The sequence below is a fragment of the Citrus sinensis genome, chromosome 8 (assembly GCF_022201045.2).
Source record: "Citrus sinensis cultivar Valencia sweet orange chromosome 8, DVS_A1.0, whole genome shotgun sequence".
In the NCBI taxonomy this organism is placed as follows: domain Eukaryota; kingdom Viridiplantae; phylum Streptophyta; class Magnoliopsida; order Sapindales; family Rutaceae; genus Citrus; species Citrus sinensis.
Window position 1 is genome coordinate 2,883,895 of NC_068563.1, and position 26,654 is coordinate 2,910,548.

A 26,654-nucleotide genomic window follows, 5' to 3' on the forward strand; every position below is an offset into this window, starting at 1 on the left:
AAAGTATTGCATCAATACAAAAAGGCAACATATATGTAAAATTAAAACTGGTGCATTTGACAGTAGCAAATTGAAAAGACTTTTACATCTTGCAATTTGGGTCAAGGCCATTAGCAAGCTTTTACAATTTGCTTGTTATGCATCAGTACAATATTTTCCAAATCAAGTTATCATAAAAAATTATCATAAATCGCCTAATTGAATTTTTTTACAAAATTATCATAAACCACAGAACTATTATTTTTACTTATTTGACAGATAATTGATCGTATACAAGTGAGAGAGAGAGAGAGAGAGAGAGAGAGAGAGAGAGAGAGAGATAAATGAGACCTTTAGCAATGGCAGTATTGGCATTATGGCGATGGCTTTGTTAGACCTGTGATGCATTGGCATGGTGGCGGTGGCTTTATTGGCTCTTTATACATCAGCATCATGGTGGCAGCTCCATTGAATGCAAGGTTATGGCTTTTCTTCTTCTTCTTCTTCTTCTTCTTTTATAAGAGATCATTAGTTGATCATCGTCAGTCGTTTTTTAACAAAATAATCCTTTTTTTTTTTTCCAACAGAATAGATGTGCAGAGCTTTAGGAGAGAAGTGCTGCTAAACGAAGATGATAAGGTTTAGCAAAAAAGCTCGATTTTCCTACTTTTTTATTTTTTTAATTATAATTTTAATAGTTATTGTGGGTCACAAATAAGAGAGAGAATGGCGCATGAAACAGCAGCAAGTGCTACCATTTTGGTCGTCCTTCCCTCGTCCTTACGGCTATTTACTTATTTAGCATTTTTCATAGTTGTTTAGTTTTAAATTATAAAAATTATATTGAAACGCACCGTTTCAAGCATAAATGTAATTATCCAAAACCCTAAGGGCATTTCCAAAAACTGAGAAAACCCTAAACACTAACTATATAAGCCCCACGTAGTCCCTCGCGCTCCTCCACTGATAGTCATTTTAGGGTTTCTCTGTGTGTCGCGCGCGCGCTACCCTCATAGCAAACCCTAACAGAAAATGGCGACAGCAAAAGCAGGTCCAGTGGAATCTGTACAATGCTTCGGCCGCAAGAAGACTGCGGTCGCCGTGACTTACTGCAAGCGCGGTCGTGGGTTGATCAAGATTAACGGCTGCCCGATCGAGTTAGTCGAGCCGGAGATCCTCCGCTTCAAGGCATACGAGCCAATTCTCTTGCTCGGGCGACACCGATTCGCCGGCGTGGACATGAGAATCCGCGTGAAGGGCGGGGGACACACGTCGCAGATCTACGCCATCCGTCAGAGCATCGCCAAGGCTCTCGTGGCTTTCTACCAGAAGTATGTTGACGAGCAGAGCAAGAAGGAGATTAAGGACATTCTCGTTAGGTACGACAGGACCCTGCTTGTGGCAGACCCACGCCGGTGCGAGCCCAAGAAGTTCGGTGGACGTGGCGCTAGGGCTCGGTTCCAGAAGAGTTACCGTTGAGCGGGAATGCAAGGAAGCGAAACGAAACGGCTTTTCGTTTTGCTATTTTAGTTTGTTTGTTTTACTTTTTTATGAAATTTTGGTTATTTTGAGACTGGATCATTAAATGTTAGTAGTTTATGAGATATTAAGGCTTTGGTGAGGCGGTAATGAATTACTGTTGAAGGTTAAATTTTGTAATGGATGATATGGTTGTCTAATGCATGTTTTAGTGTCAATTAATTTTCATTTGGGATGTTCTTAGTTTAAATTTAGTTTAATTGTTATTATAATGTTCAGGTTTAATTCTATTGAATGTGTGATGACTGGTTGTTATGTCGAAGATTAGGCATCTTGTGAGGCATAATATTGGTTTTTTATTTATCTACGAGACCTAAAGAGTTGTCAATTGAATGTTATTTTCATCAATATACGGGAAGTAGATCCATCTAGAGTAATTTTTTTCAAACGATGTTAGTATCTAATTTATATAAATAATGTCTAATACACTTTTATTTTGCTTGATTGATATGTTGCTGTATCTCTTGCTTTTGTCTGGTCTGGCATGGTTTTGAGAACATCATGGTGATTCTTTAGTGATATGGTAATTAGGCTATAATTTCAAGTAGTTTGATTGCTACTGCTTTGCTCCTTGCTAAAAGAAAAAAGGAACAAAAAAAGGGGTAAAGAAAAAGAATGGTCTGGTGATGTTTGCATTTTAGTTGATTTTCGTCATTTTGGTGATTTCAAATTTGAAGTAATTCAGTGGATGAATTCTATCTTGCCCGTTTTACCAATGTCAAGAATCCTTATTCTTGAAGTGTTTATCTGGATATAATGTGGTTTATTGTGGTTTTAACAATCAAACCTTCTAGAATTTGTTTGTTTCTGCAGCCTAGTCATTGTTGAAGGTTTATTGCAACCATTGCGTTAGTAGAAATTCCCCGTGCTTTTATTTCTGACAATTTTTTTTCTCTTAATACATTAGACCAAATTTTATTTTTCTTCTGATTCGCCTTTTTATATTTGTTAGTCCACCTTGGTATGATTAATAACTCTTGTTTGATTGTCTGACATTCGTTTGTTGTCAATTTATCTGTTTTGGAATATGCTATAACCTATTCATTGTTGAAGGTTTGTTGCATTCGTTGTTCTGATTCACCTTTCTAGATTTTAGCTGTCCCCAGCTCTCTACTTTAGAATCTAATATGTTGTAACACTTGAAATATGACCCGGAGTTTTTTTCTTCTATTTTGTTACCGATTGCTTGTATGTTTGATGCACATTTCTTTTGTCTCATGCTTCATTGGTCTAGTGTTTTGGGTAAACCTTCTCAAGAAGGTATTTCAGCTGTTTGTTTTATTACTGTTGGGAGGTTAATGTTCATGTAATAATATTATCCTCATCGATTATTGTTTCTTTATATTTACTTCTTGAAAATAATGCTTTTTGCTTGTATTGGATTTGATTGCTATTAGTGAATTAATTTTGTCCAAGTATACTGAAGTTATATTATTCACTTCTATGATTTATATTGAGACTTTAGCTTGGATTGTTGCTCCTTTCTTGGTAGAAAGAAAGTTCATATAAGATTGCCAAGTAGAATATTTTTGAAGTACAACAAGGGCTTGTTAAAAAATGTTATGGCAGACTATTCAACTAGTGAAGTCTTGATGCATTGCGAGTTTCCAACACGGCTCTGTTTCTCATTGGATGTTTCATTGTAGTTTAGTTTGCATTGTCGCAGTCTCACAGATAAGCCATTGTGCTGCATTTCCAATTTCCCTTGCGGAATGATGTAGATTGAGTTTAGTTTGCAAGTTTCTGCACAATTTAAATAGGTACCTCCTTGACCTTGAGAATCAACATTTCTATCTAGTGTATGTATTTGGGTTGGGAATTTTTAGATTGGGTCGGTATTTCTCTCCAAACAAGCCAGGAATGGAGTCGAGTCAAAGCTCCATCAATTCGGAAAATTGATACCGCTTTTTCTTTGGCCCATAGGTGAAAACTATGAGATATATACCAGGAAAGTTTGATCGATGTCAAGTTGTTGCTGTTGAAGTCGATGTAAAGTTGTTGCTGTTGAAGTGAAAGGGGTTTTATCCTCCACATGCATTTGTCCTTCGCATGCATTCTAGTTCATTAATCGCTTGTGGAGTCGAAGAGAGCCACCGTTACTTCAAATTGGCATCACTTGTAGGTTGTGGAGTTAAGGAGAGCCACCGTTGCTTCAAATTGGCATTGTGGTTGCTTTATCAGCTTTTAAGCTATATGGCCTAATCACAATACCAAACAATGCGGCCGTAATAAGCATTGCTTCAAATTGGCATTGTGGTTGCTTTATCAGCTTTTAAGCTATATAGCCTAATCACAATACCAAACAATGCGGCCATAATAAGCATTTGCATTCAATGACGACATCAAATGTCTCGCTCGTACTAGGCAGGTCTCTTACTGATGGAAATCATGGGCACATCGGAAAGTCTCGGTACGTCGTTCTCAATTTTATTAATGAGTGATATCGCGAGTGGGCCAAACTCCATTCTTGAAGCAACATTTTCTACAAGTACTCGTGTTGACAGGACAACGGGTTGCACTCGACATTAAAGATCCATTGGAATTGAGATTGAACAATTATAACTTAAAAGATACAATATTAAAGTATATTTATTATATTTTTAATAATTTTATTAAAATTATTATTTAAAAATAGTATGTACTATATATACTATTAATTTTTATTTCATAGTTACTTTTTTTTTTCACAACAGCTATAATTTAAAAGTTACATCATCTCAATTCCAAATAAAGTCTAATTCGGTGGATGGACGGTGGGTTTCTTTTATCTATATTTACAACGAGCGACTCCTTTTTGAAACCATTAGAGTGAAAACTTAAAGCCATAGAGACACTTTGAAAGTATTTTTTTCATTCTCTTCATTCTTAGGTGGTGCGGATTTACCATTTCATTGCATACCATTATTTGTACTTGTTCCATGGTGTGTATATAAAACCCGTTTATTAATGATAAAATTACCTGAGATTAAGGTACGTGGCTGGGTAGGTGAGGTGCCAGAATCAAGGAACGGGCCATGCGAGGTCCACCACCATCATGGGATTTGTTGACATAGTATTCAACACTATGCTTTTTACTTTCTCAGAATTAAACACAATCACAATGTAGTTCTATAAATTGACTTGTATAATATAAAAAGCAAGCATACAATGATAGCGCGTTACATGTCCTCTTCTGTCTTTATTCTTTTTTCATTTTTTTCCCTGAAAAAGGGCATATTATCAAGTTGATGCAGGTAAAATGAGATGATACTTAACTAACGATGTGTTCATGTTTGACAATGAAACTTCAATTACCCACACAGGGAACTTATCTAAAATAAAAATATATCACAAAATGAATTTCTCCATTTTCGGAAATTTTCTGATTTACTTCCACAAATAACTAACAGTATAAATAAATCTCTTGAGAAGAGTCCAAATCTCACTATGCACTAGCCGTGATATTTTTTTAATATCCCATATTAAATCGGGATAATTTCATATAAGATTTAGGGCCCGTTTGAGATTATTTTTTGGAGGCTTAAAAGTGATTTTGAAATTTTAAAAATTAATTTGAGTGTTTGTTAAAAAAAAAAAATTAAAATCACTTTTGTCAAAATAAATCCCTCGTACAACTGATTTTGAAAAATAAGAAAGGAAATAACTTTTAAATTCTGATTTCAAGAATCAATTTTATCCTTTAATACAATTCCAAAATTATTACATAAGCCCAAAATTATCCTTATTCAAATTGGAAACAAAATCAATATTTTAATAAATTTTTATTATAATTCATCAATATAAATTTATTAATATCAATTTGTTGGTTGAATTATTATTAAACTTGTTTCACTATATTATAAATTTAATTATCAATTGTTTTAAGACAAAAAAAATCAATATATCATAAAAAATTAGGTTAACATTATTATAATACACAATTAAAAACATTGTATGTACATATTTTTATATGTAGAAGTAAACTTTATCCTACATAATGTACATTTCAGTTATTTGTTTCTCTCGACAGTTTAACAGTGCTTTCAAAACTCATAATATTTCTAAAAATAAAATCTACCAAACATTTAATTGATTTTCTTCACAACTGATTATTTTTAAACTAGCCTTAGCCAATAGTCCATTTTGCATCGATAAAATAAAGTACAATAATTTGCATTAAAAAGAAAAAAGCACGAGAGAGGGGAAAAAAATGGTAAAATCACATGTAGCATTATCTTCGAGGTACCGGTCATCTGCGGCGGACCCCCTCAGAGAATTGGTTTAGGCATTTCACTTGATCCGACGGCAGATAGTGACTCCATCGCCAACGGGGAGCATGCAGATTTCAATCCTGGGGTCAGCAGCAAGGGCCTTGTTGAGCTCCAAGACGAAGTCTCGGTAATACCTAACGTACTTCCTAAGGGGAGCATCAGGTGGCGCCACGACGGATCCGTTCCATAGGGTGTTGTCGTACCCGATCACCCCTCCAACCTTCACCAACTCAACCAACCTCTTGTGGTAGTTTAGGTAGTTGTCCTTATCAGCGTCCACAAATATGAAGTCAAAGGACCCATGGTTCTTCTCCTGAGGTTCACCACACGCAGTCACTAATTAATTTACATCAAATAAAAAAGAATAAAATAAAGGACATTCTTTATGTTTTATTTTTGCCAGACGTTTTAATGGAAATGGTGCTCTTCTTTTTTTCTTTTTTTTTTAAAAAAAGAAAAGATCATGTTGGTTGTTTATCTAATTGTAGTAATAATAAATTTTCCTATTATTCTCCCAACTTTAGGTAGGATGGGTGGCCTAAAACTTGTTAAAACAATTTTTATAATTCTACTAAACATGATTCACATTTTTTTAAATATATTTAACAGACTATCAAATGCGTTTTGTAGCATTTTCACATTCACAATTTTCTTTTTTTCTTTTTTGAGGAAGAAATGAATTAAAGAATGAGAGCAAAAATATGGAAAACAATTTTGTGTTTTTGGAATGGTGAGTGTGGTGAGATTTTTTACATCTTGGATCAGTAGGTCAAGAACAGGCAGGGCAGGGCCTTCTCTGAAGTCAATCTTGTGAGCAACACCAGCTTTTTGGATAACTGGCAGCCCCAATTCATAATTTTCTCTGTTGATGTCCATGGCCAAAATCTGCAACCGAAGCAAAGGAAATATATGTATATAAATAAAAAAAAAAAAGGAATAAAAATAATGGCACAATTATTGCTAGTTATTACACCTTTTCATTTATCCATCCCATTTTGGGGATGTTACTAAAATTAACATATAGGTGGATGATAAAATCATCAATATTACCTTTCCGTCATCAGGAAGGGCAAGGGCAGTGGCCAAAAGAGAGTAGCCTGTGTAGACTCCAATCTCCATTGTGTTCTTTGCATTGACCAGCTTCAACAGCATGTTCAAGAACTGCCCTTCGTCTGCCGACGTTGTCATAACGTTCCTGTTTCATCATCTCAAAAACTTTTGTGACCGTCTGTTGATTTATTTAACTGGTAAATTTTTATTTTTTCTTATTTTTGGAAGTGATACAAAACAATAGTGAATTTAAAAATACCAACCATGGATGTTTGGCAGTCAATTCTCTAAGCTCCTTCATTGATTCAGCCTCTCTTGGGTACACACTGGTTTCAAGAATATACTGCAAGAAAGAAAAATATATAAAAAATGGTGAATTTAGAAGTTCGAACCAGGAACAAGAATATGACAGAAAGCCTTTTGTGTAAAGGGTAATTAAATTATTGTATGAATTATATATATATATATATATATATATATATATATATATATATTAAAAGTCACCTGGTAGAGGGCATCGGATTGGAGCAGGCTCTTGTGGCCAACTTCCTTGTGTCCGCCTTGTTGGTTTTGTTGATCTTCTGCGTTGGAAGCCATTGACGCAAGTCTTTTCTTTTGATGTTGGATTTTGGAGTTTTAAAGAGTAACTTGAGTTGGAAAATCTGAAGGCTGTGATGGGGTTTATATGGGAAATTGAGAGGCCGGTTTGCTTGCCCGGGCTGGATGGAAAACCCGGTCGGGGGTTGGTGAAGTCCAAAGTTAGACAGCATGAGTCTTTTTGTTCGCGTCAGGCTTCGTGGCCCACGCTCCAAATATTTGTTCCCCAACATTTTTTTCATCATTATTTCATCACTCTCTCTTATAATAATTAATTGTAGCCAACGTTAGACTTATTTTCTCGTCAATTAAATGTTTTCATTTCTTTAATCAACATAAATTCTTAGCATATTTTTAAAATTGTAGTCGTCCTTTTTGTTTATTTAAGTTGGGATTTATGTATATCGTTATGAGATTACCTTGGGGGTAATTAGGTGATTGTAGGTACGTTTGCTAGAAGATTAGGCTCTCTTTGAGGGTGGTGGGGGGCATATTATTTTGTAATTAGAATAAAAAAAATGTGGCTAAGGAAAGTTGGTAAAGGGTTGGTGAAGGGAAGAAGATTAGAATTTTCACACATGGCCCCATGTTGGTTCGGTATATGCAGAAAGCAGAGTTGGTGGCCACCTCACATTTCTTGACAAATAAGAGTGACGCTTTTCATGTCTTTTAGATAATACAATTCTTTTCCTTAAAAAATAAGAAAGGGGTTCGTTCAGTAAAATCTCAATTTGACAGTTGGTCTTATTTTTAGTGATTATTTGGGTATTTACAAGAGATTTTGCTCAGTTGAGTGAGATACGGCCGACGAGTACATAAATACGACGGTGTGTGATTTTTATTCGAACTATTGATTAGAATTTGAATCTATGATTAATTTGGTGGGTGCTTAATAATATGTAAACTACATTATTATTCATATTGATTTTTTAGTGTTTGTAAAGGTTTCTGCGTAGTTGATACATGGACGAATTTATAAATATGATGGTGCTTGATTTTATTAGAACTATTGAATAGATTCAATTGGATTTATTGAACTCCCAATAGAAATATAACTACATAGATATTAATATTTGAATCTATTATGACTAGATATATACGGTGGGTGCTTCTAAATAGTGACATGCATAAATCCTAGCCCATAGGAAATAATCGTGCAACACAAACTTTATACTAAATATAATATATGATAACCACAGAATCATTTTATATTCCAAAAATTAACATTATCACATGGATAAAGTAAATTACACATGTTAATATGTATATACAGAATACCTAATGAGAATGGTACATATTTGGTGATTCACAATCACATCTCATGACATAATTAATCATATAACATACACATATATAATCATAACATATTACTAGGCTATTCTATTATTTATATTTATTTCACGGAATATTATTTATATTTATATTTATTGCTAGGGAATAGGGATCTTGGGTATGTAAATTTCTCCGGCTTGTCTTCACTCTTCTTCTTTCTCTTTTCTCATTTTCAATTACTTTTCTCTTTTATATTCTTCTTTCTCTCTTCACTTTGGCTTTCACTCTCCTATACTGCTCTGACGTTTGCTTCCAATTAACAAAGAAACAGCTTTTGATAAAAAAAATTATCTAATACCCAAAAAAAAAATTAAAAATTTTCATTCACCGAATTAAGCTCACTAGTGGGAAACTTGATGAAGCATGCTGCTGTTACTCGGTGAAGCAGGAGCTGGATGTTTCAAAGTCACCAAGCCACGCTGGCCTTCTTAGGCAGCTTATTGGCACAAGCTTGTTCATTACGTCACCTTTCTTGATAATAAGAGATACCTTACATGTCTTTTGGATTTAATTCTCTTCACTTATAAAATAAGAAAGGGGTAGCTAAGTAAATTTCAATTTGACTATTTAGTATTATATGACTAGTGTGATTATTTGAGTTAATCAGTATAATGGTGTATGATTTTATTTGATAATAATAGGATTTAACTAAATATGAATATGAAGATAACTATTAATAGATACTAATGTTTAAATCTCTGACTAATTAATTTAGTGGGCGATTGTGATTTAAGTAGTAGCATAAATCATTGGAAATGAGACATAGGGTTACCCAAAATATTCTTGAAGGAAACTTCAAAGTTTGTTGAGGGTTTGAGAGAGCATATTTTCTTAGAATCAAAGCCTTGAGATTTTGAGCTTAACAACTCCAATAAAAGAAAGTGCAAATATGGTGATAGTGGGTACTGTTGTTGCCAAATTTTTCTCCACTTTGGTTACTCAGAGTTGGTTGGTCCACATCGACATCCACTAGAACCTCACCCACCCTCCTTATCATTGACTCTTCCAGTATCACTTACTCTTTTGTCTTTTTGGTCATGGGAGATGCTAATTTTTCTCTAATAATTTAGTACTCTTTTGTCTTTTTGGCCATTGGAGATGATAATTTTTCTCTAATAATTTAGTATTTGTTCTAGGTAATTTTTATTTGGTCCCCGTGTACCTGGAAATAAAACTATAAAAGGCTGCTACTAAAGTAGCTTTGGCTGCTTTGCTTTATTGAACAATTTGGACTGCCTTCTGTCACTCAATTGCAGACGCTATCTATTGTTTAGAATATTTTCCTTTGCACATTTACATGCCAAGTTTACTGTTGCCCCTTATGTGCTTGGAAAATGTTCAGAAAATTGAAGAAATGTCTCATGTGCACATCATTTTTTAACACTGAATGCATATAACTTAAGAGCATGACCACTAACCAATCTGAAATGGACAGATCTTTTGGTAGCAGAAAGAGGCCATGGGTAGTTATTCCTTGAACAAAGGGCCGGAAAGAGAAGAAGAGAAACAAACATATGCACACAGCATGCTCCAACTCGGTTCAACGTAACCTTGTCCAAGCAATTTGAGGACTGATATACATCCTATTCTGTGTACTCCATGACTTCATCTGCCGATGGCTTCTTTGATCTTGGCTGTGTTTTCAGTGATATATAATATTGTCCTCTATTGCTGGTACCTGTACAGTATAAGTAGAACTAGCATTCCTACTTCTGTACATGTCTCAAACTCATCCATTTCAAAGTTTCACTTAACTATAATAAATCAGCAAACAAGTTTCTTGACAGGAATGTGAATAGATACCATAGAAAATATAGTGTTTTAGAATTTTAGGCCGTAACAAAGTCTATCGTTTGCAAAACTGAATAATGTCACACTGTAACATTCAGTTGTCATCTTTGTTACAAAAGAAAAGAAAAACACAAACATATCAAACATGACCATATCATAGCAAATTGGGGAATGATGCATTTTATTTTGTCCAGTCTATCAACAATCATATTTCAGTGAAATGATGCCCCTAGGGCCTTGGCCAAGTAGTTTTGAAGCAGTTTTATACGGCTAGTCACCCGAGTTCGAATCATGGGGGAGGTAGGGAGATAAAAAAAAAAAAATTATTTAAACTTTGCCCACCCTTATATCTTTTTTGGAGGAAAAAATTGGGTCAAATATAGGCCAAAATAACTTCCGCCACTGTATCCACCCCTGCCTTGCTCTCTTCCTTCAGCTGGCAATAGCTCTTGGTTAGTTTCTCATGCTTTTCTCCTATATGGGTGCTAACTCTACCGTCTAAACAAAACATATGCTTCTAGATCTGAGACAATCATATGATCAGAAAACAAGTTTCTCAACAGGCTCACAAAAAGGACCATAAAACATAAAGTTTTTAGGCCGTCAATGAAGTCTGTTGGTTTTTAGAAGTTAATGACACGACAATGTAAAATTCTCATGTCATATTTACCAGAAAGATGCAGCAAAAGAAGAATACAAGTGAACCTATAATGCAGTTAGATAAAAATGGAGCTCGGACACCTCAAAAAAGAAAGTTCGCTTCCTGCATTCACTGAAGCATCACTGAGCTTCTGTATAATTCTTTATCCTGGAATTCCATATGGAACTTCTAAATTAAGTTATTTAACAGAATTAAGGGCATTAAACCAAACATAAGTAACCCTTCTCTCTTAAAGAATTTGATTTTGATTTTTTTAAAAAAAAGGTCAAGAGTATTCTTCCTGAATTACATGGATCAAGTAATAGTTAGATTTTTATTAACTAATTCTATGGTCCGAGTCTGATGCAACAAGCTACTCCTGTTTACTGCATCACTAGTATATCGGAATCAGCTTTGAGACTAGAACTCACAGCTTCACTGATGACTTGAAATCTGATTACATTTCAGTTTGGTAGTTATACAGTATATTGGTCTTGAGAATGCAGGCCCATCAACTGTAACGATAGCTATTCATATATATTTAGATCATTTCTCTTCATAAAAGAACAAGAACCAAATATACTACTCAAATGTGTCTTGAGTATCATTAAAATAATAATAATAAATAAATAAATCTAAATGTTTTCTAACATCTAATAAAACCACCCAAAAAAAGCATAATAATTATTAACCTTATTATAGACTTTTTTCAATATTTCTGTTCATTGCAAAATCGATAGAAAACGAAAAGGAAAAAGGAAAAAAAAAAGTGGATTTTATTGACTGAAGTAACATTATGTTAATATCTGCTGTCAAACTTCTAGAATTGCATGCTATGCTTCTAGTGCCCGATATGACCAATGGGTATATCCTTCCAAGTCGTTTCCTTGAATGGGTGGTGAAAACATCACATGATATTATCCATGTATTAACAATAACCAACTCAAATGTATGTTTATACTTTATGCATACAAAGGAGAACAAGAACAACTCCACTGCTCAAAAACATATTGTACTCGGTTTAACTTGGTTCTACAAAACTTTGTTAGTCTTACATTTCATCCGAGGTTGAATCTTAAGTTAGGAACCAATATTTTTCATATAAAGAATCGCTGCTCCAGACCCCCAAAAGAACATTTCTTTGATTGTCAGAAAAACTAAATGCAGCTAGCAAACCATGTCCGTCATCCAAAGATCAGCCAAAGCCCATGCAAAAGGGACCTATAAGCAATGATAATCATCCTAAGCAATTTTTAAGAGATTCCTAGTATCATATATCAGTACACACACAAATCTATCGCTTTGTAGATTGAATGGCAGCCAAGGAAGACTTGGTGGAGAGATTTTCACCTTAAAGGTCCTCTGAAAAAGGTCTTAATACACAGATGGATAACAACCCAGACCAAAAGTTGCAGGAGAATTTGTTGGGAAGATGCTTATTTACAGAGTCTTTGAAAAGGCCTCTATACCCAAAGGTGGACACCACCTCAACCCAAAAACTCACTATTTTTATCTAAAAAGTGAGACTCAACACTTATAGTCCGCACACAATCAGTGTAGATACTTGTCAACACTCATTCAGACCAAATGAATGTTATACCATTTCTTAGGAAGATTGTCTCACTGGGAGTTTTTGGAAATAGCCTTTATACAAATATGAGAACAACACATCAAATCCACAAAATAAATCACTTACTATGTTCTTTATGACATGGATGCATCACTAACACAAGAATTCTGATAAAATTTCATTTTGGTGTGGTACGAAATTAGTCACAATCCAGATTTTATATTATTATCAGAAAGGAAGTTAAGATATTAAGTTTGAGGACTAATTGCAGGAGAAAAGGAAAGAAAAAGCTTTCACTTGATTAAGCAATGAACAACCGATGCTAAATTGATGGTGTCTACATTAATAGGACGTTAAAATGGTTACATTTCAAAAAAATAAAAAATAAAAAATAGGTTGAAGTATAAACAATACTTGCTAGGACAAGGGGGTACAAGCGTAATGGGAGGGGAAAAAATAATGAATTCAAATGGACTTCATGATAGTTGTTAAATAATCCTCTATTGACTATCTAAAATTAAGTCTGATCTCTTACTTGAAAGGCAATCATTGTACCGAACTGCTGGGATCCCTATGATAACTTGAGTCATGTTGAACTCTTGCTCTGGTAGCTAATGCACTTCGTATAGCAGAAGCCTTTTCCTCCAAGCTAGCATCACTATAATACTGAGAGCTTTCATCATGCAATGAGTAATCTCCCAACTCGTCAAACAAACCAGAGAAATCCTCTCTCATTAGTAGAGCGTTGTGTAGAATTGAACAAGCACCAATAAGAGCAACTGCAGTCTTAAAATCCTCATCAATTGGCCTACTCAAAACACCCCAGTTCTTCAAACTAGCAATGGCTTTCAATGCCGGAACACGCATCAAATTATGCGCTGCATTGAAATTCTCTTCACTTGACCCTGGATTTGCATCAACAAATGGCACCATTAGCCATGGAAGCAAAGGGTACCCTCCATCACCAATCAAATACTGATCCACGGCCACCCCATTAACGCAAATTGGACTAGAATTCAATAACTTCTTTTCTTCAATATCTTTATACAAAGTTGAAGACTTCAGGACTCTTGAATCACCCTTATCACCACGAATGCCGGCAACAATGCTCAATATTCTTGAAGATGAGTCAACAACAATTTGCACTGCAATGCTATCTTCGTCTTTTGAAGAATTTGATCCATCAATTTTAATAATCTTGAACCTAGTACAATCAATAACACCACAACAATTAGGCAACCCTGTGAGTTCCTCAAAGGATTTTGATATCAATCCAAGCTCTTCTGGTCCAGGAAACGCAACCCAGAATCGAAAATTGGTGCAAAGGACGCGACACAACTGTTTAACACAAAACCGAGTCACCGACTCAGTGACTTCAAATCTGGTTGCAATTTCACTGTAAGTTGACCCATTAACTAACCTAAAGAGCCCAATACCGAGCCGAATATCAGCCGAGAGATTCAAGGGCAAACCAACCGGGTCACGGCAGTCCAGTAACGGCTCGAGCAAACCAGATAGCCATCTGAATGTGGAAGAGCTCATTTTGAAAGAGCCCCTGAACGAGTCAGGTAGCCGAGTAAAACCGAGTTGACTCAGCCCATGTCCGAGTCTGGAGGATTTGTCATCATGGGTCGGCTCAAGCTCTTCTTCCGACGAATGGGTTCGCTTTCTTTTCCTGGAAATCGAAAGAAAAGTCAAAGAAGCAGCGACCTGTTGTGATGAAATAAAATGGGAAATTAGAGGGAAAAGGTTTGTCCTTTGAGTGGCATCAGAATCCGGGAACAAAAGGAGGAGGAGGAGAAATAATTGAGAGACTAAGGAAGAGAGAAAAGCTGACAATTTCTGGGAATCCATGATCTTTGTCCCTGAATCTGATTGGGATTTTTGTGTTCTTGGGAAAAGAGCTGTGCGTTGTGTCAGAGTTTTCTTGTCAGAGTGAATCTGTGAAGACAAAACAGAAAGAGGCACCTGGCCATGTTTTTGTCTTTGTGTTAATTTTACAATCATGGAAGTTTCTTTTTGGGCGCGGCGCACGTGAGTAATCTGCTGCATTATTCTATTTTGGAGACTTTTGATTTTCTCTAATTTTGGATTCAGATTCACTGCAGCTTTTGGTCAACTTCGCTTTTTTATTTATTTCTTTTCTTTTCTTTTCTTTCAGTTTGCCAAATATATATATATATATATATATATATATATATATGGGTCCAGCTACGTTGCCGTAGGGATGGTAATTTTTTTCGATGGATGGGATCTTGCGGGATCTCATTCCATTTGAGACGGGATTGTGACATATTTTTATCTCATAAAAAAATTTAGGGACAGGATTGAGATATTTTTTTATCCCAATTACATATGCGGGACGGGAGTGAGATTGATAAATTTCATCCCATCCCATCTCATTACCGATTAAGAATGAAAATTTTTCCAATTGGAATGGGATCCCGCAAGATCCCATCTCTTTTGGGACGGGATTGTGACATATTTTTGTTCTAAAAAAAATATAGGGACGGGATTAAGACTTTTTTTTATCCTATTTACATATACGGAATGAGACTGAAATTGATAAATCTCATTCTATCCTGTCCCATTGCCAACCCTACTATGGGGTTTGGTGCCCTATTTTTTATCTTTTTCAAACTCACCGTTGGATACAACGCAAGACTTGCATAATGGCTTAGATTTGATTCTAGGATATTAATATTCAAGGCCCCTCTTGTTCATGTAAAATAAGAAAAATCAAAAGTTTTATAATTATGACATAAAAGTCCACAATATATATATATATATTTTACACTATTGAACTAGATTTCCAATTAAATGACTTATTCTTACATGTATTAATATCTATTTAAATTAATAAATTTACTTATTAATTAAAAAATTAACTAGTTATTATATAGTTAAACTATGTATATTATTTACGAACCATAATTAATGATAAATATAAAATTGATTTTTTTTAATTTAACATAACGGCAACTAATTTCCTCTCACTCATGTGACCAAGTTTCAAACCCCATAATCTTTTTTATTCCAACACAAAAGATTTTACTATCTAAAGCAAATGTAATGTACAAAATATGAAAATAAATTTAATTTGATATTCGATGTAGTTACTTTTTTTTTTTGGTAACATAAGGTTTATTTAACATATTATCAATTATTTAATTATGTAGTAAAAATATTTAATTTACTAATAATAATAAACTGTTAGTTTATGAATTTGTAAAATAATTTTTGTTTGTTTGAAAAAAGAGTTTGCATTTTTGGTTGAGTTTTTGCCCTTAAATAAAATAATAAATTTAATTGCACACTTAAATAAATTAATATTTGTTACTCCACCTCAACAACTTAAATAGTTATTAGCACACGTCCATATGGTTGAGATCTTTCAGTAAAAAAATTCTAAATAATTACTCTATTTGAAAATAATTTAAATATTTCCTTAATTTTCTTTTATTTAAAATAATTTAAATAATTCAAAAAAAATCTTTTAATTTACTAGTGTTTGTGTGTATATAGAGAATAAGTGCTTGAATTCTAAACAAATCATGGCTTCCAAAAGCATTAATACAATTGAAAATCTTTAGGTGCAGGACTAATGTGTGAAAATTTAAAAGTTTTTAGTGTTTTTGTTTTTATAACTAACAGCAGGACTTTATTGTAATTGACCTTGAAAAAGACAAAAGAAAAGGGTATCAAACCCGTGATGCAACGTAGTTTTGCCATATATATATATATATATGAAAAATTCATATTTAAAACCCGACATGGAAGACAGTAAAGCCCAACATAATAAAACTTCGAGATATAAGTAGAAATTCACATGAGCTTAACATGGAAAAATATTGGAGAAAATATTTTTACCGTCACACGAAAGGACTTAAATTCTCAAATTCTTTATCCTGTACAACTTTATTTATGAAGTTATAGGAGGTCGAAAAAGTTTCAAGTAGTCCAAACTACTATCTTATCTGTTATATCCGTGGAAAAGAAAACCATCAATTTGTTATATATATATTTTTAAATTTTATCCATATGTTTGACACCTAGCGTGATCCTTTTTTGCGAGCAATAGTCAATTAATTTGCTAAGATTTCTTAAATACTGTAGGTGTTGTATTCCAAAACGCACATAACCATGCCACGTGTCCGTCTTATCAGATAACATAATATATTATGGGATAAATAATATCTAAGATATTTTGGGATAAATAACACTCGAGTTATTCTAGGATAAACAATACTTAAGTTATTTCAGAGTTATATGAGTAAGGAAACATATAGAGCCAGAATAATTCCTTAGATCATATTCACCTCCATGTGTACAAGAATGATGAGTGACACATGTCATTCGATTGAGGGTTCAAAGAAAAATCATAAATTCACATCACTCATCATCTATAAATAAACACTTATCTCTAAGAGAAAATGGGTCTTTGGCCTCCAAAAAAAGTATTGTTCATATCTAGCGAGAGAAACTAATATTCTCCAATTTTTTATTTTTTTAATCTTAATCAAACAATAACTTAGGCGTCGGAGTGCCTTTTACAATTATTCATCCCTTCGAAATCGAGGCCAACGGTCGTGACAAGTTCTTCACAAGGTACAAATACGTGTGAAGGTAAAAAAATCCAGCCACCTTCAAATACTACAATAAATTTTGAGTTTGATATTTCCTCACCTAGCCATCTTTTTGTTAGTGAACAAAAAAAAAAATTATTGGCCTTACTGTCTTTTGATTGAATAGAAAGCAACATGTCCTCTCATTGTAGAGGGAGTAACTCATGTTTCATACGGGTGAATCCAATTTTTTTTTTTCTGAAAAATTAGAAATAAATAAATATGTTTCTAAATATTAGTGGGACAGACATATTGCAAAAACTTAAAAAAAAAAAAATTGGATTGTTTCATAATAATAGTTCTTTAGCTTGGTTCCAGTAGTTCTAATTATAAATATTAGTGTTAAAGAAACAAAAAAGACGTATCACTGGTAATTTCACCTTTTATAAATTATTGTTTTCATTCTTTTAACCCTCACTTTTACATGTTGTATACAATTCACATCACGGAAACGTTCATCTTTCTAAACTCTAAACCCTACAAATCTTGTTGGCTCCCCATGGCCAACTTGCTAGTAGCCTGTTTGGATGCTTTTGACACCTCTTTAAAATCCTTATAAAATCCTCCCCACCCCCACCCTTTCCATTCTTTTTTTTTTTTTTTTTTATCATAGTTCTATTATTTTAGAAATTACATTGATGGCGTGCTTAGAATTAAAATGATAGGCCCCATCTAAAATTTGAAATTATTAGTAGAGTTCTTATTTCATGGGAGAGGTTGGAATAGAAATCTCAATCTCTAAAGTGATCACATCGTTCCCACTTAATTTTTGAAATTTTCATTTTTTTATTATTATTATAAATAAATAATGATAATAATCAACAAATGTTAGTTTAGTAACTTGTAACAATTTATTTTGATTTCAAAATAAAGTAAATATATCAATGGTAATACAGTTTATTATAATTCTAATTCATACAATTAAAATAAATAATTTACGAGCCCTCCCATATATACATCTTTTTTTTTTAATTCAAAATAACTTTGAGACAGTTAAAAAAAAAGTTACCTGATGATAAAATTTTTATTATAAAAAAGTATGTTTAAAATTTGATTACCTGTGTTATATTATTTTATCTTTTTCGTAATTTTCATAAAACCAAGTGTTACAAAATATAATAATGAGACTTCATAAAAAATTTTAAAATGACGTCAGGAGCCCAACTCCTCAAATAAACATCGCGCTCACATAATCTCCTTGTATGGGCTGTCTCCTGTCTGTAGTCACAAAAAAGTCGGCCCATCAACTTCAAAACACCCAACCAATTCCAAAAAAAAGGCTCATATTCAATTTCGTCACTTTTCACATTTTTCTTTGAAATGTGTGGGGGCACCTCCTTCCCTCCTCCGGAAGCTTGAATCGCCTGCCTGCATATGGATATGGGTATGTATTAATTTATTTGTTCATTAAGATTCAGGATTTTCAGAAAAAAAAAATCTAATAAGTACTGAACTATGATATATAAAAATAATAATGATTTATTTTGTGTAAATAAAAAATACTTCTTATATTTTTTAATATTATATTATTTATTTTTAGACTACACGAGACTAATATTCAGATTACAACTCATATTACATTCACTTAATTATATACCATAATTAAGGAAAGAAATAAATCTCTACATACATCGCAGGACTCGAACCCCATTCTCGGAACTGTGAGAGTAAGATTCTAAAAAAGACTAGTGATTTTTTTAATATTACATTATAATCTACCTAAACTGTTTAATTTGATACGGTATAGCAATATGGCTTGAATATCTGAGCTTAAAATAGGCACTACCGCATTAGAACCTTGCATCCAAGCGTGATTTGCTTACTACCCAATTAATAAGTGACTGCAATTCCATATATATATATATATATATATATTTAAAAAATCTTATTTTTAATTGCATATCGAGTATCTGAATTATGTTTTATCTTTGTGTAGATATTTAAGTGAAAGATAATCACTAAAAATAGTGATAATTGAGTCTAAGCGAAAAAACAAAAGAAAATGGGACCCGCTCCATTGCATGAAAGCTACGTGTACAACAACATGGCTGTAAGGAGACATAAGACCAAAGCTAAGCAAACACGGCCACTAAACACAAACTCACAACAAAATCTTTAAAATCAATTTTCTTTTTTTTCTTTTTTTTTTTTTTTAATTTTTTCACAGATTACATTCATTTGGACCATCACAAATTTTACTTTTGTTTACATTTAATTTCATTTCTTTCTCTCTCTGTGTCTTTTCCTTTCCTCTCATCTCGTCCATGGCTGATGGCTCCCCAGTTTCTTGTTCTGGTCTCTGTTTAATTTCCATTATCATTATTCTTCATCTCTTCTCTCTTTTATTTGGTAAAAAATTACAATAAAAAAGTAACTGAAAGAGAGTAACACCCCCCCCCCCCCCCCCCCCCCAACACACCAAAAAAAAAAAAAAGAAACAAATCCCCACAAAAATTTCCAACAAAACTCAATGAAACGCTTCTGGGTTTCTAATTCTTTCAGGAATTAGTGACCCCATTTCATTTCTTGGTTTCGTCGATCTTCTCTCTGTCTCTTTCAGGTGATTATCTTTTTTTTTTTTGTTAATTCTCTATTTTTTTAATTGATCTTTGATTGTATTGGATGATTATGCTGTTGTTTTGATGTATTTTTTCTGGGTTTCTTTTCTTGATTTTTTATCTTTATTCTTTGAAGAGTTTGTGAGGGATCGAGTTGACCGATGTTGGTTTTTTGATTTCATTGGTTCTTTCTTCTTCTTCTTCTTTAATCTTTCTTTTTGTGGATGTACTAGTTTGATTTGGCCATCGTGATTATCAAATCATTTGATGCTGAACTTCTTTTTGTGGTTAATCAAAATAAGTTGGTTAAATTGGTACTTTGATTGTCCAAGGACTGGCCTTGGCGATTTTTCTGATGTTTTTTCAGACACAGTTTCATTTTTTCTATGTTTTGAGTTTGTTTTGTAGATGTTTCAATGTTCCAAAGTCTCATGGTTGACAATGTAGATATCTAATTTTGTTCATAATTTCTTATTGATGTTTAATAATCCTGTTTTTCACTGTTTGATTTGGGGTTTCAGGTATAATTTTTGAGCTTTATGAATATAGTTCTTGCTGCCAGGCATTTGGTATAAGAGGCCAGGTGTTCTCTAATTAGATATTTAACTTCTATTGTTCAGTCAGCTAAAGGTAATACTTTGTATCATGAGCTTTTTGTGTTGATAACTGGTAATTCAATATTCGCAAGTACATTGTATGCTGTTTTTAGTGATCATATATTATTCTATGATATAATTGCAGTTTGCAATGAAAATGTTATGTTCTGGAACTTTTTGGCGAATTAATGGCTCACTTGTTGCAATATCTCAGTTTTTGTACGCTGTTCTTAAGTTTCAGTGTAGTGAGATTCCGATCAAACTGTTTGAACTTTTGTGCTAAGTGCACACAAGTGTACCAGTCGGCGATAGCAATTGGTCCTAGATGCAACAAATGCTGTACTTGAGAATAAACGGTTTGGAATAGAGCCCCATTTTAATATAGGAATAGAGTGAAAAGTACATGGATAGAGAGTCAGTGTGGTAAATAAATAATTGTGAATCTTTGTGATAGAACTAGAAACATTTGGAATAAGATTTGCATGGAAATAATCATCTTATTCACTGGTTGTGGTTGAAGATAGATAACGTGGAAACCTTGGACCAATGACCATAACTGGATAGTGCAATTTTTGAAATTTTCTACTAAATAAGTTTTATTTATTTTGTCTATCTAGTTTGGTGGCCTTTTTTTCTTCTTCTTCTTCAATCATACAGCTACTTGACATTTCCCACAATTTTCTGTTTTTCAGCTATCATTTGAATCGACGGTCATCCTTTCATCCCTTGGGTGCTGTAACTTGTCCTCCCATTTGTGTTTGAAATTTGGATCATTGTTTAGCATTGTGTTCACTCGTTCTGGTTGGAATATTTTCCCCGATGCAAGGTCAAGGGAGTACCATTGATTCTTTCCCTGAATCTGTTAATATTGATCAGGATTCTGTTTCCAGTAACACCAGTATGAGTCAGCAGATTTCTGTGGATAGTATTCTTCAGCCTGTCGAAAGCCGCTTGTCTAATTACACGGTAGCTTCTGGTGGCGCAACATGTGTAAATGCTGTTACTCATGATGTTCGGAACTTAAGTACCTGGAATTCGGGTGAACCTAGCTGTAGATTGAGTTTGCAGAATCAGAAGAATGATGATGAAATGAAAATGGAACATGGTTGGTCTGCTTCTTGTAGTGCTCGTACTGGGGGTGGGCCTGTGTCAGAAGAAAGGCAGCGTGAATCAACTAGTATCCTTTTTCCTGGTAGGCATGGTATTGGCCACAGTGGCAATCAGGACAGAAGTGGGCCTTCGTTTTCGCTAGGTTCAAGCTCCAGTCATTCCCCGCAAAATTTGGATCTTGATGCAGGATATGTGGATAACAGTGGTTTTGGTGGACAGAGTATGGAAGTAGGATTAGGCCCAAATCTCCGCAACTCTGGTGGACTAGAAACAGAGCAGGCATATCTTGCCAGTGCTTCTTCTGATAAAGTTGGGACTTCATCTGGAAGCTCTGGTTTTATGTTGGAAGAAAACAATGGCGAAGCAGGTTCGCCTCTGGGTGGTTGGGGTTTATCCTGCAAGAGGAAAGCCCTTGAAGGCACGTCTGCACCGTCTTGTTCAGCAGGAAGTTCAAGTCGCTTTCCACAAGCTGAAAGTGGTGTCTCCGCTCGTTATGAGGCGTCTAGTAGCTTAAGTTTGTCTCCACCTTTGCAAAATTACCCTAGTGTATGTCCTCCTGAGCAGTCAAATCCTAGGTTTGGGGTTGCTATGAGAATAGTAGAAGATGGTTTTCCTTCAGGTATCAGTGGAAATACAGAAAACCGCCTGAGAAGTTTTGGTAGGAGAGGGGACCCCCGACATCAGCAGGAATCTGTGCCATACAATTTATCATCAATAGGGGGTAGCGGGCACTCAAATATTGCTCCCCCTCATCCACCACCAATATCTCTTCCCTTTAGTGATGCTCTGGAATTGAGGGCGGCAGCAGCAGTTGCTGCAAATACAAATGCATCCCAGAACCAGGCTCACTCTGCACCTGTTTCTTCCTTTTCAAGAAACGCGCATCCTTTCCGTTGGGATGGTGCTTCCAGTTCAAGAGCTGGCAATTTATCAAGTTCATTTATCTCTGGAGAGAGAGGTGCTACACTGCGAGAGGAAAGAAACACAAGAAGCATACAAAGAAATAATGCTGAGCATCCAATGCTTGTTCCTTCAGCTGAGATGAGAAACATGGTGCAGGATCCAACTAGTTGGAGTTTGGCCACTGGAAGTTCTTCTGGAGGCGTTTCCTCAACTGCTCGAATTGGATCAAGTTCAAGTACCCATCCTTCACCAGCTTCTGCCTGGGTTCCTCACCACAACATCTCAATACATAGTCAGCAAAGATTATTAGAATATTCTCCTTGGTCTTTATTTCCATCTGTCAATTCTGATTCTGGAGTTCGTACTGGTCATTTTCCTCCTTTGTCTTCAGGTCCTTCCTCATCCTCACAGGAACCAGTCATGCCATCTAGTTCTAATAGCCAGGTCCATCACCAAACACAACGAAGGTCATCATTTCTGATGGAGAGACAAGGTGACAATGTTCTTGGTTTGCCCCGTTCTTTGCAGGTTTTAGCTGCTGACATTGAAGGGAGACACCGGTTGATATCTGAGGTTGGTGTTATTTATTTTCTCTTCTTCAAATTTATTGTCTGTATATATACTGTGTTAAGGCTTTGGGACTGGATAGGAAATATTTTCTCTATTGTGGTTTGGCTGTAACAATTTCTTTGAATAGTCATAGGTTCCATAAAGATAGATATTTGTGTAGACCTTCAGATAGCTCTCATATGTGTTATGAAATTGCATGCAGGAAGAAATAATAGTATTGAACTTATTGATAACTCAAATAGCTTTTCCATTTAAGTTTCATACAGATGCAACTTGGATATAAACTATTTAATGCAATCTTGGGTTCTGCATTTATGGTCTTATGCACATCAGATTTCTGAATCCTCTTTTACTTTGATCTTCTTTTATTTCAGTCTGTGTTGACTTGATTTTTATGTTCATTTTTTGTTTGGCTGTGTGTTTAGATTCATTTTTGGTATTGTCAGAAGCATCGTAACTACATATCAGTGAAATATTGCATTGATTGGAAGCATAGGTTGCAATAAGTAGATATAAATTCCAAAATAAGTAGATATAAATTCTGAAAACAGAATACTTATTTTCTTTCTCAATTGCTGATATTTTTTTTTGGGGGTTATTGTGCGATTTTGATTAGATCAATGAATTTTGCATTGATTGCATTGGGCTATTGTGGAAGTGTCCACTGTTTTCTTGTCTATTATTAACATGGTATATTTAGACTATCAAGTTCCAATATCAAAATTACTTTTTGGATTATGCTGATTATTATAATGATTGTTAGTTAGTAACTTTAGCACGGTATCATAAGGACTAAATGTTAATCTTCTTTTCTGTGGCCCAGATTCGTCAAGTCTTGAATGCCATGCGTCGGGGGGAGAACTTACGAGTTGAGGTTTGCATTTGAATTAACATTCTTGTCGTCATTTTATGCTCTTCCTCCAACTCATTATTTTTGTGAAATGATGGCTTCTATCTTGCTAAAATTTAGTTGAGAATCATGTTTCTTCCATAATGACATATGGTTATGAAAGGTCAAAGCGATGTCTTGTGCAAGAACTCACCATCGATGATGATCAAAGATCAAATGGCAGTGAAACTGATTTTTGTGGAAATTTAATTAAAGTTTAGTAGCTTCAGACAATTAAATCTATATTTCTAATAGAAAATAAAAAGGAAAAGGTGATTAATTTGTCTTACCCTGTAAGGAAAACAATAGAGGTGATGACAATCCCTAGTGCTGAATATTTAAGTCCTTTCATCTCACATGATCATATTTGGGGCATGATCCAGGAATCTAGTTTTTTGTTATTATAAAGTGGACGTTATTCAGCTTATCGCTGAGACTTGAATAATATGTCAAAAAAGTATTTCTCCGTGCCGTAAACATAACTTGCATGAATTTTGAGTGGACACACGAATGTGTCTGTGTAGCGAAAACATGTGACCTGCTCTTGGTGGATGTATGTCATTCTCTTCCTCGACCTTCTACCGAGCATGATTTATACTTTCCTCTTAAGTGGGGTTTTTGTTAGATGAAGGCCAAAGAGTTCTTTTAGTAATGCAGTATCTACAGTATTCTTATTTATGAAATGAGTTTATGGATAACTTCGATGACTTGGAGATGAATGTCAAACCGGGGTCTCATCAATTTATGGTGCTGTGTATTTGTCCTACCTTCAAAGGCCAACAGCTGGCTGCTTCAATTGTTGAACATGCTAAAAGCTAGGTGACGTGTCCTATTTTCGTGCCTGGAACATGTAGATAAATTAATTTTCTGAATTTTTTTTGGAAGGATCCTTAAGGTTAAATTAAAAAAAAAATTGTAATTTAGCATCTGGCACCCCTAGAAGAAAGGAAAAATTTACAGATCTGGCTTTTCTGCTTTTCTACCATCACATGATTTGACTAAGCTGCTAGCAGATACTCATTGCAAACTTGAGGGCATATGAGATGCTCTAAAGATCTTGGCTTTCACCATATTTTCTGCTTTTGTATAGCAAATGACTATTATTTATCTTTCAGGATTATATGCTTTTTGAGCCGTTCATATATCATGGGCTGGCAGAAATGCATGACAGGCATAGAGACATGCGCCTGGATGTTGATAACATGTCTTATGAGGTAAGAGAGGAAGTTATGTCCTTGTTAGTTTTTTTTTTTTTTTTTAATCTCCCCCCGCCCAGGCGGTCGCTGTTAGTTATTTCTCATTGAAGGCTGTCGGCTTACATAAGACGTTGGAATGTTAGGAATTGTTGGCGCTTGAAGAACGCATAGGAGATGTGAGCACTGGACTGAATGAGGAAACCATTATGAACATAATGAAACAGAAAAGGTACACATCCTTGGAAATAGAAATCCCATCTGACCAGGAGCCTTGCTGTATTTGCCAGGTACGTGTTAGAGAAAAGAAAAGCAAATATTTCTTCTACTTTAGATGATGTAAACTCACCTGACTAATTGGTACTAACTTTGTCTATCTTGCTCGTGCTTTCTTACGGCAGGAGGAATATACTGATGGAGATAATCTTGGGATCTTGGACTGCGGACATGACTTCCATACGAACTGCATCAAACAGTGGCTAATGCAGAAAAACTTATGTCCCATTTGTAAGACAACAGGGCTTCCCACATGAGAGGGAAGATCATCATTCTTGGAGCGAGGAGTTCAAATTCATGCCTATTGAATATTAAATCAGATAGTCAGGTGGATGATATCATATTTCTAACTCTTCTTGGGTCTGAAACCTTCCTTCTCCAAACCCCCCCTCCCCCCCCTCTTTCTCTCTTTATGTTTTTTCTTGTTCATGAACTGCATTAGTTTATGAAGTGGAGCGGCCAAGCAGCCGATAAAGTGTCATGAAATTACAGCATGTGTGGGAAAAAGGGTATGCTTAAAGCATTATGACAGTTACAAATTTGAAAATAATATTAATGACATTTTCAAGCTCCTAGAATGTTGAAGCATTTCAGTTAAAACTTCAATTTTTGCTATTTCTTTTGGCTTGTTTTTGTTATCCCCTTTGTCCCGGCGGCAACAGGAGTGTTTTTGTCCAATTATATTTCGCAATGTGATATGTCAAGAATTGTATTGAGTCATTGTATTTTCAGTTTAGTTGTTGATTTGATAGGTCATTTGCTTAATTTATTCACCTATTCTCCGGTTACAAGTGAATTAAAAATGAAAGATTGTTAGGAATTTCAACCTTTTACCATCATGTTTCTTATCTTGTAAGAATAGTCATGCATTCTTGTTCAAATTCAGTGAATTAAGTGAATTTGATTTTTTTTTTTTTTTACAAGTTATATTGGATTAAAACATCACAAAATTCGCGCATCATTTTTGTTATTTTATTGATCTTGTACGTCGAACAAAACGTGCATCTTCTTCTTTACACTCAAAATGGTTAATTGGGCCCAGCGGGCTAAGCACATCTCTGTTGTGGGCTGAACATCATAAAATGTCGGCCCCATTAATGTGAAAGACCAAGCGTGCTGCTAGTCAAAAACATCCTTGAATAAACACTACTCCGAACGGGTTGGTTTCGGAAATTGACTAGAATTG

At 34.6% G+C, this 26,654-nt stretch overlaps 4 protein-coding genes across 8 annotated transcripts; 2 read left to right on the forward strand and 2 right to left on the reverse strand.

Moving 5' to 3' along the window:
* The first annotated feature begins 929 nt into the window (after positions 1-929).
* On the forward strand, positions 930-1,693 carry LOC102619145 (40S ribosomal protein S16). The gene has a single exon (XM_006486981.4). It carries the CDS (start codon positions 1,012-1,014, stop codon positions 1,456-1,458), a length of 447 nt encoding a protein of 148 aa, XP_006487044.1. The 5' UTR covers positions 930-1,011; the 3' UTR covers positions 1,459-1,693.
* Positions 1,694-5,606: 3,913 nt separating this feature from the next.
* On the reverse strand, positions 5,607-7,487 carry LOC102619432 (caffeoyl-CoA O-methyltransferase). The gene is made up of 5 exons (XM_006486982.4): positions 7,323-7,487; positions 7,082-7,161; positions 6,819-6,963; positions 6,522-6,653; positions 5,607-6,081 (listed from the first exon to the last, which is right to left on the reverse strand). Exons 1-5 carry the CDS (start codon positions 7,413-7,415, stop codon positions 5,788-5,790), a joined length of 744 nt encoding a protein of 247 aa, XP_006487045.2. The 5' UTR covers positions 7,416-7,487; the 3' UTR covers positions 5,607-5,787.
* A 2,555-nt stretch (positions 7,488-10,042) lies between these two features.
* On the reverse strand, positions 10,043-14,723 carry LOC102619740 (protein ALP1-like). 3 transcript variants are annotated; one of them, XM_006486984.4, is made up of 2 exons: positions 13,284-14,723; positions 10,043-10,425 (listed from the first exon to the last, which is right to left on the reverse strand). In XM_006486984.4, the coding sequence occupies exon 1, from the start codon at positions 14,600-14,602 to the stop codon at positions 13,295-13,297; it is 1,308 nt and encodes a 435-aa protein (XP_006487047.2). In that variant the 5' UTR covers positions 14,603-14,723; the 3' UTR covers positions 10,043-10,425; positions 13,284-13,294. The 3 variants fall into 3 exon arrangements, with proteins under 3 accessions (XP_006487047.2, XP_024958202.2, XP_006487046.2); XM_025102434.2 differs by lacking the exon at positions 10,043-10,425 and adding an exon at positions 10,958-10,974; XM_006486983.4 differs by lacking the exon at positions 10,043-10,425 and adding an exon at positions 12,048-12,399.
* A 4,773-nt stretch (positions 14,724-19,496) lies between these two features.
* LOC102620487 (E3 ubiquitin-protein ligase MBR2-like) lies at positions 19,497-26,046 on the forward strand. 3 transcript variants are annotated; one of them, XM_006486988.4, is made up of 8 exons: positions 19,497-19,933; positions 20,453-20,561; positions 21,220-22,832; positions 22,932-23,113; positions 23,934-23,984; positions 25,115-25,213; positions 25,339-25,482; positions 25,594-26,046. In XM_006486988.4, exons 3-8 carry the CDS (start codon positions 21,347-21,349, stop codon positions 25,723-25,725), a joined length of 2,094 nt encoding a protein of 697 aa, XP_006487051.2. In that variant the 5' UTR covers positions 19,497-19,933; positions 20,453-20,561; positions 21,220-21,346; the 3' UTR covers positions 25,726-26,046. The 3 variants fall into 3 exon arrangements, with proteins under 3 accessions (XP_006487051.2, XP_006487049.2, XP_006487050.2); XM_006486986.4 differs by having other exon boundaries at positions 21,220-23,113; XM_006486987.4 differs by lacking the exon at positions 20,453-20,561 and having other exon boundaries at positions 21,220-23,113.
* The last annotated feature ends 608 nt before the right edge of the window (positions 26,047-26,654 follow it).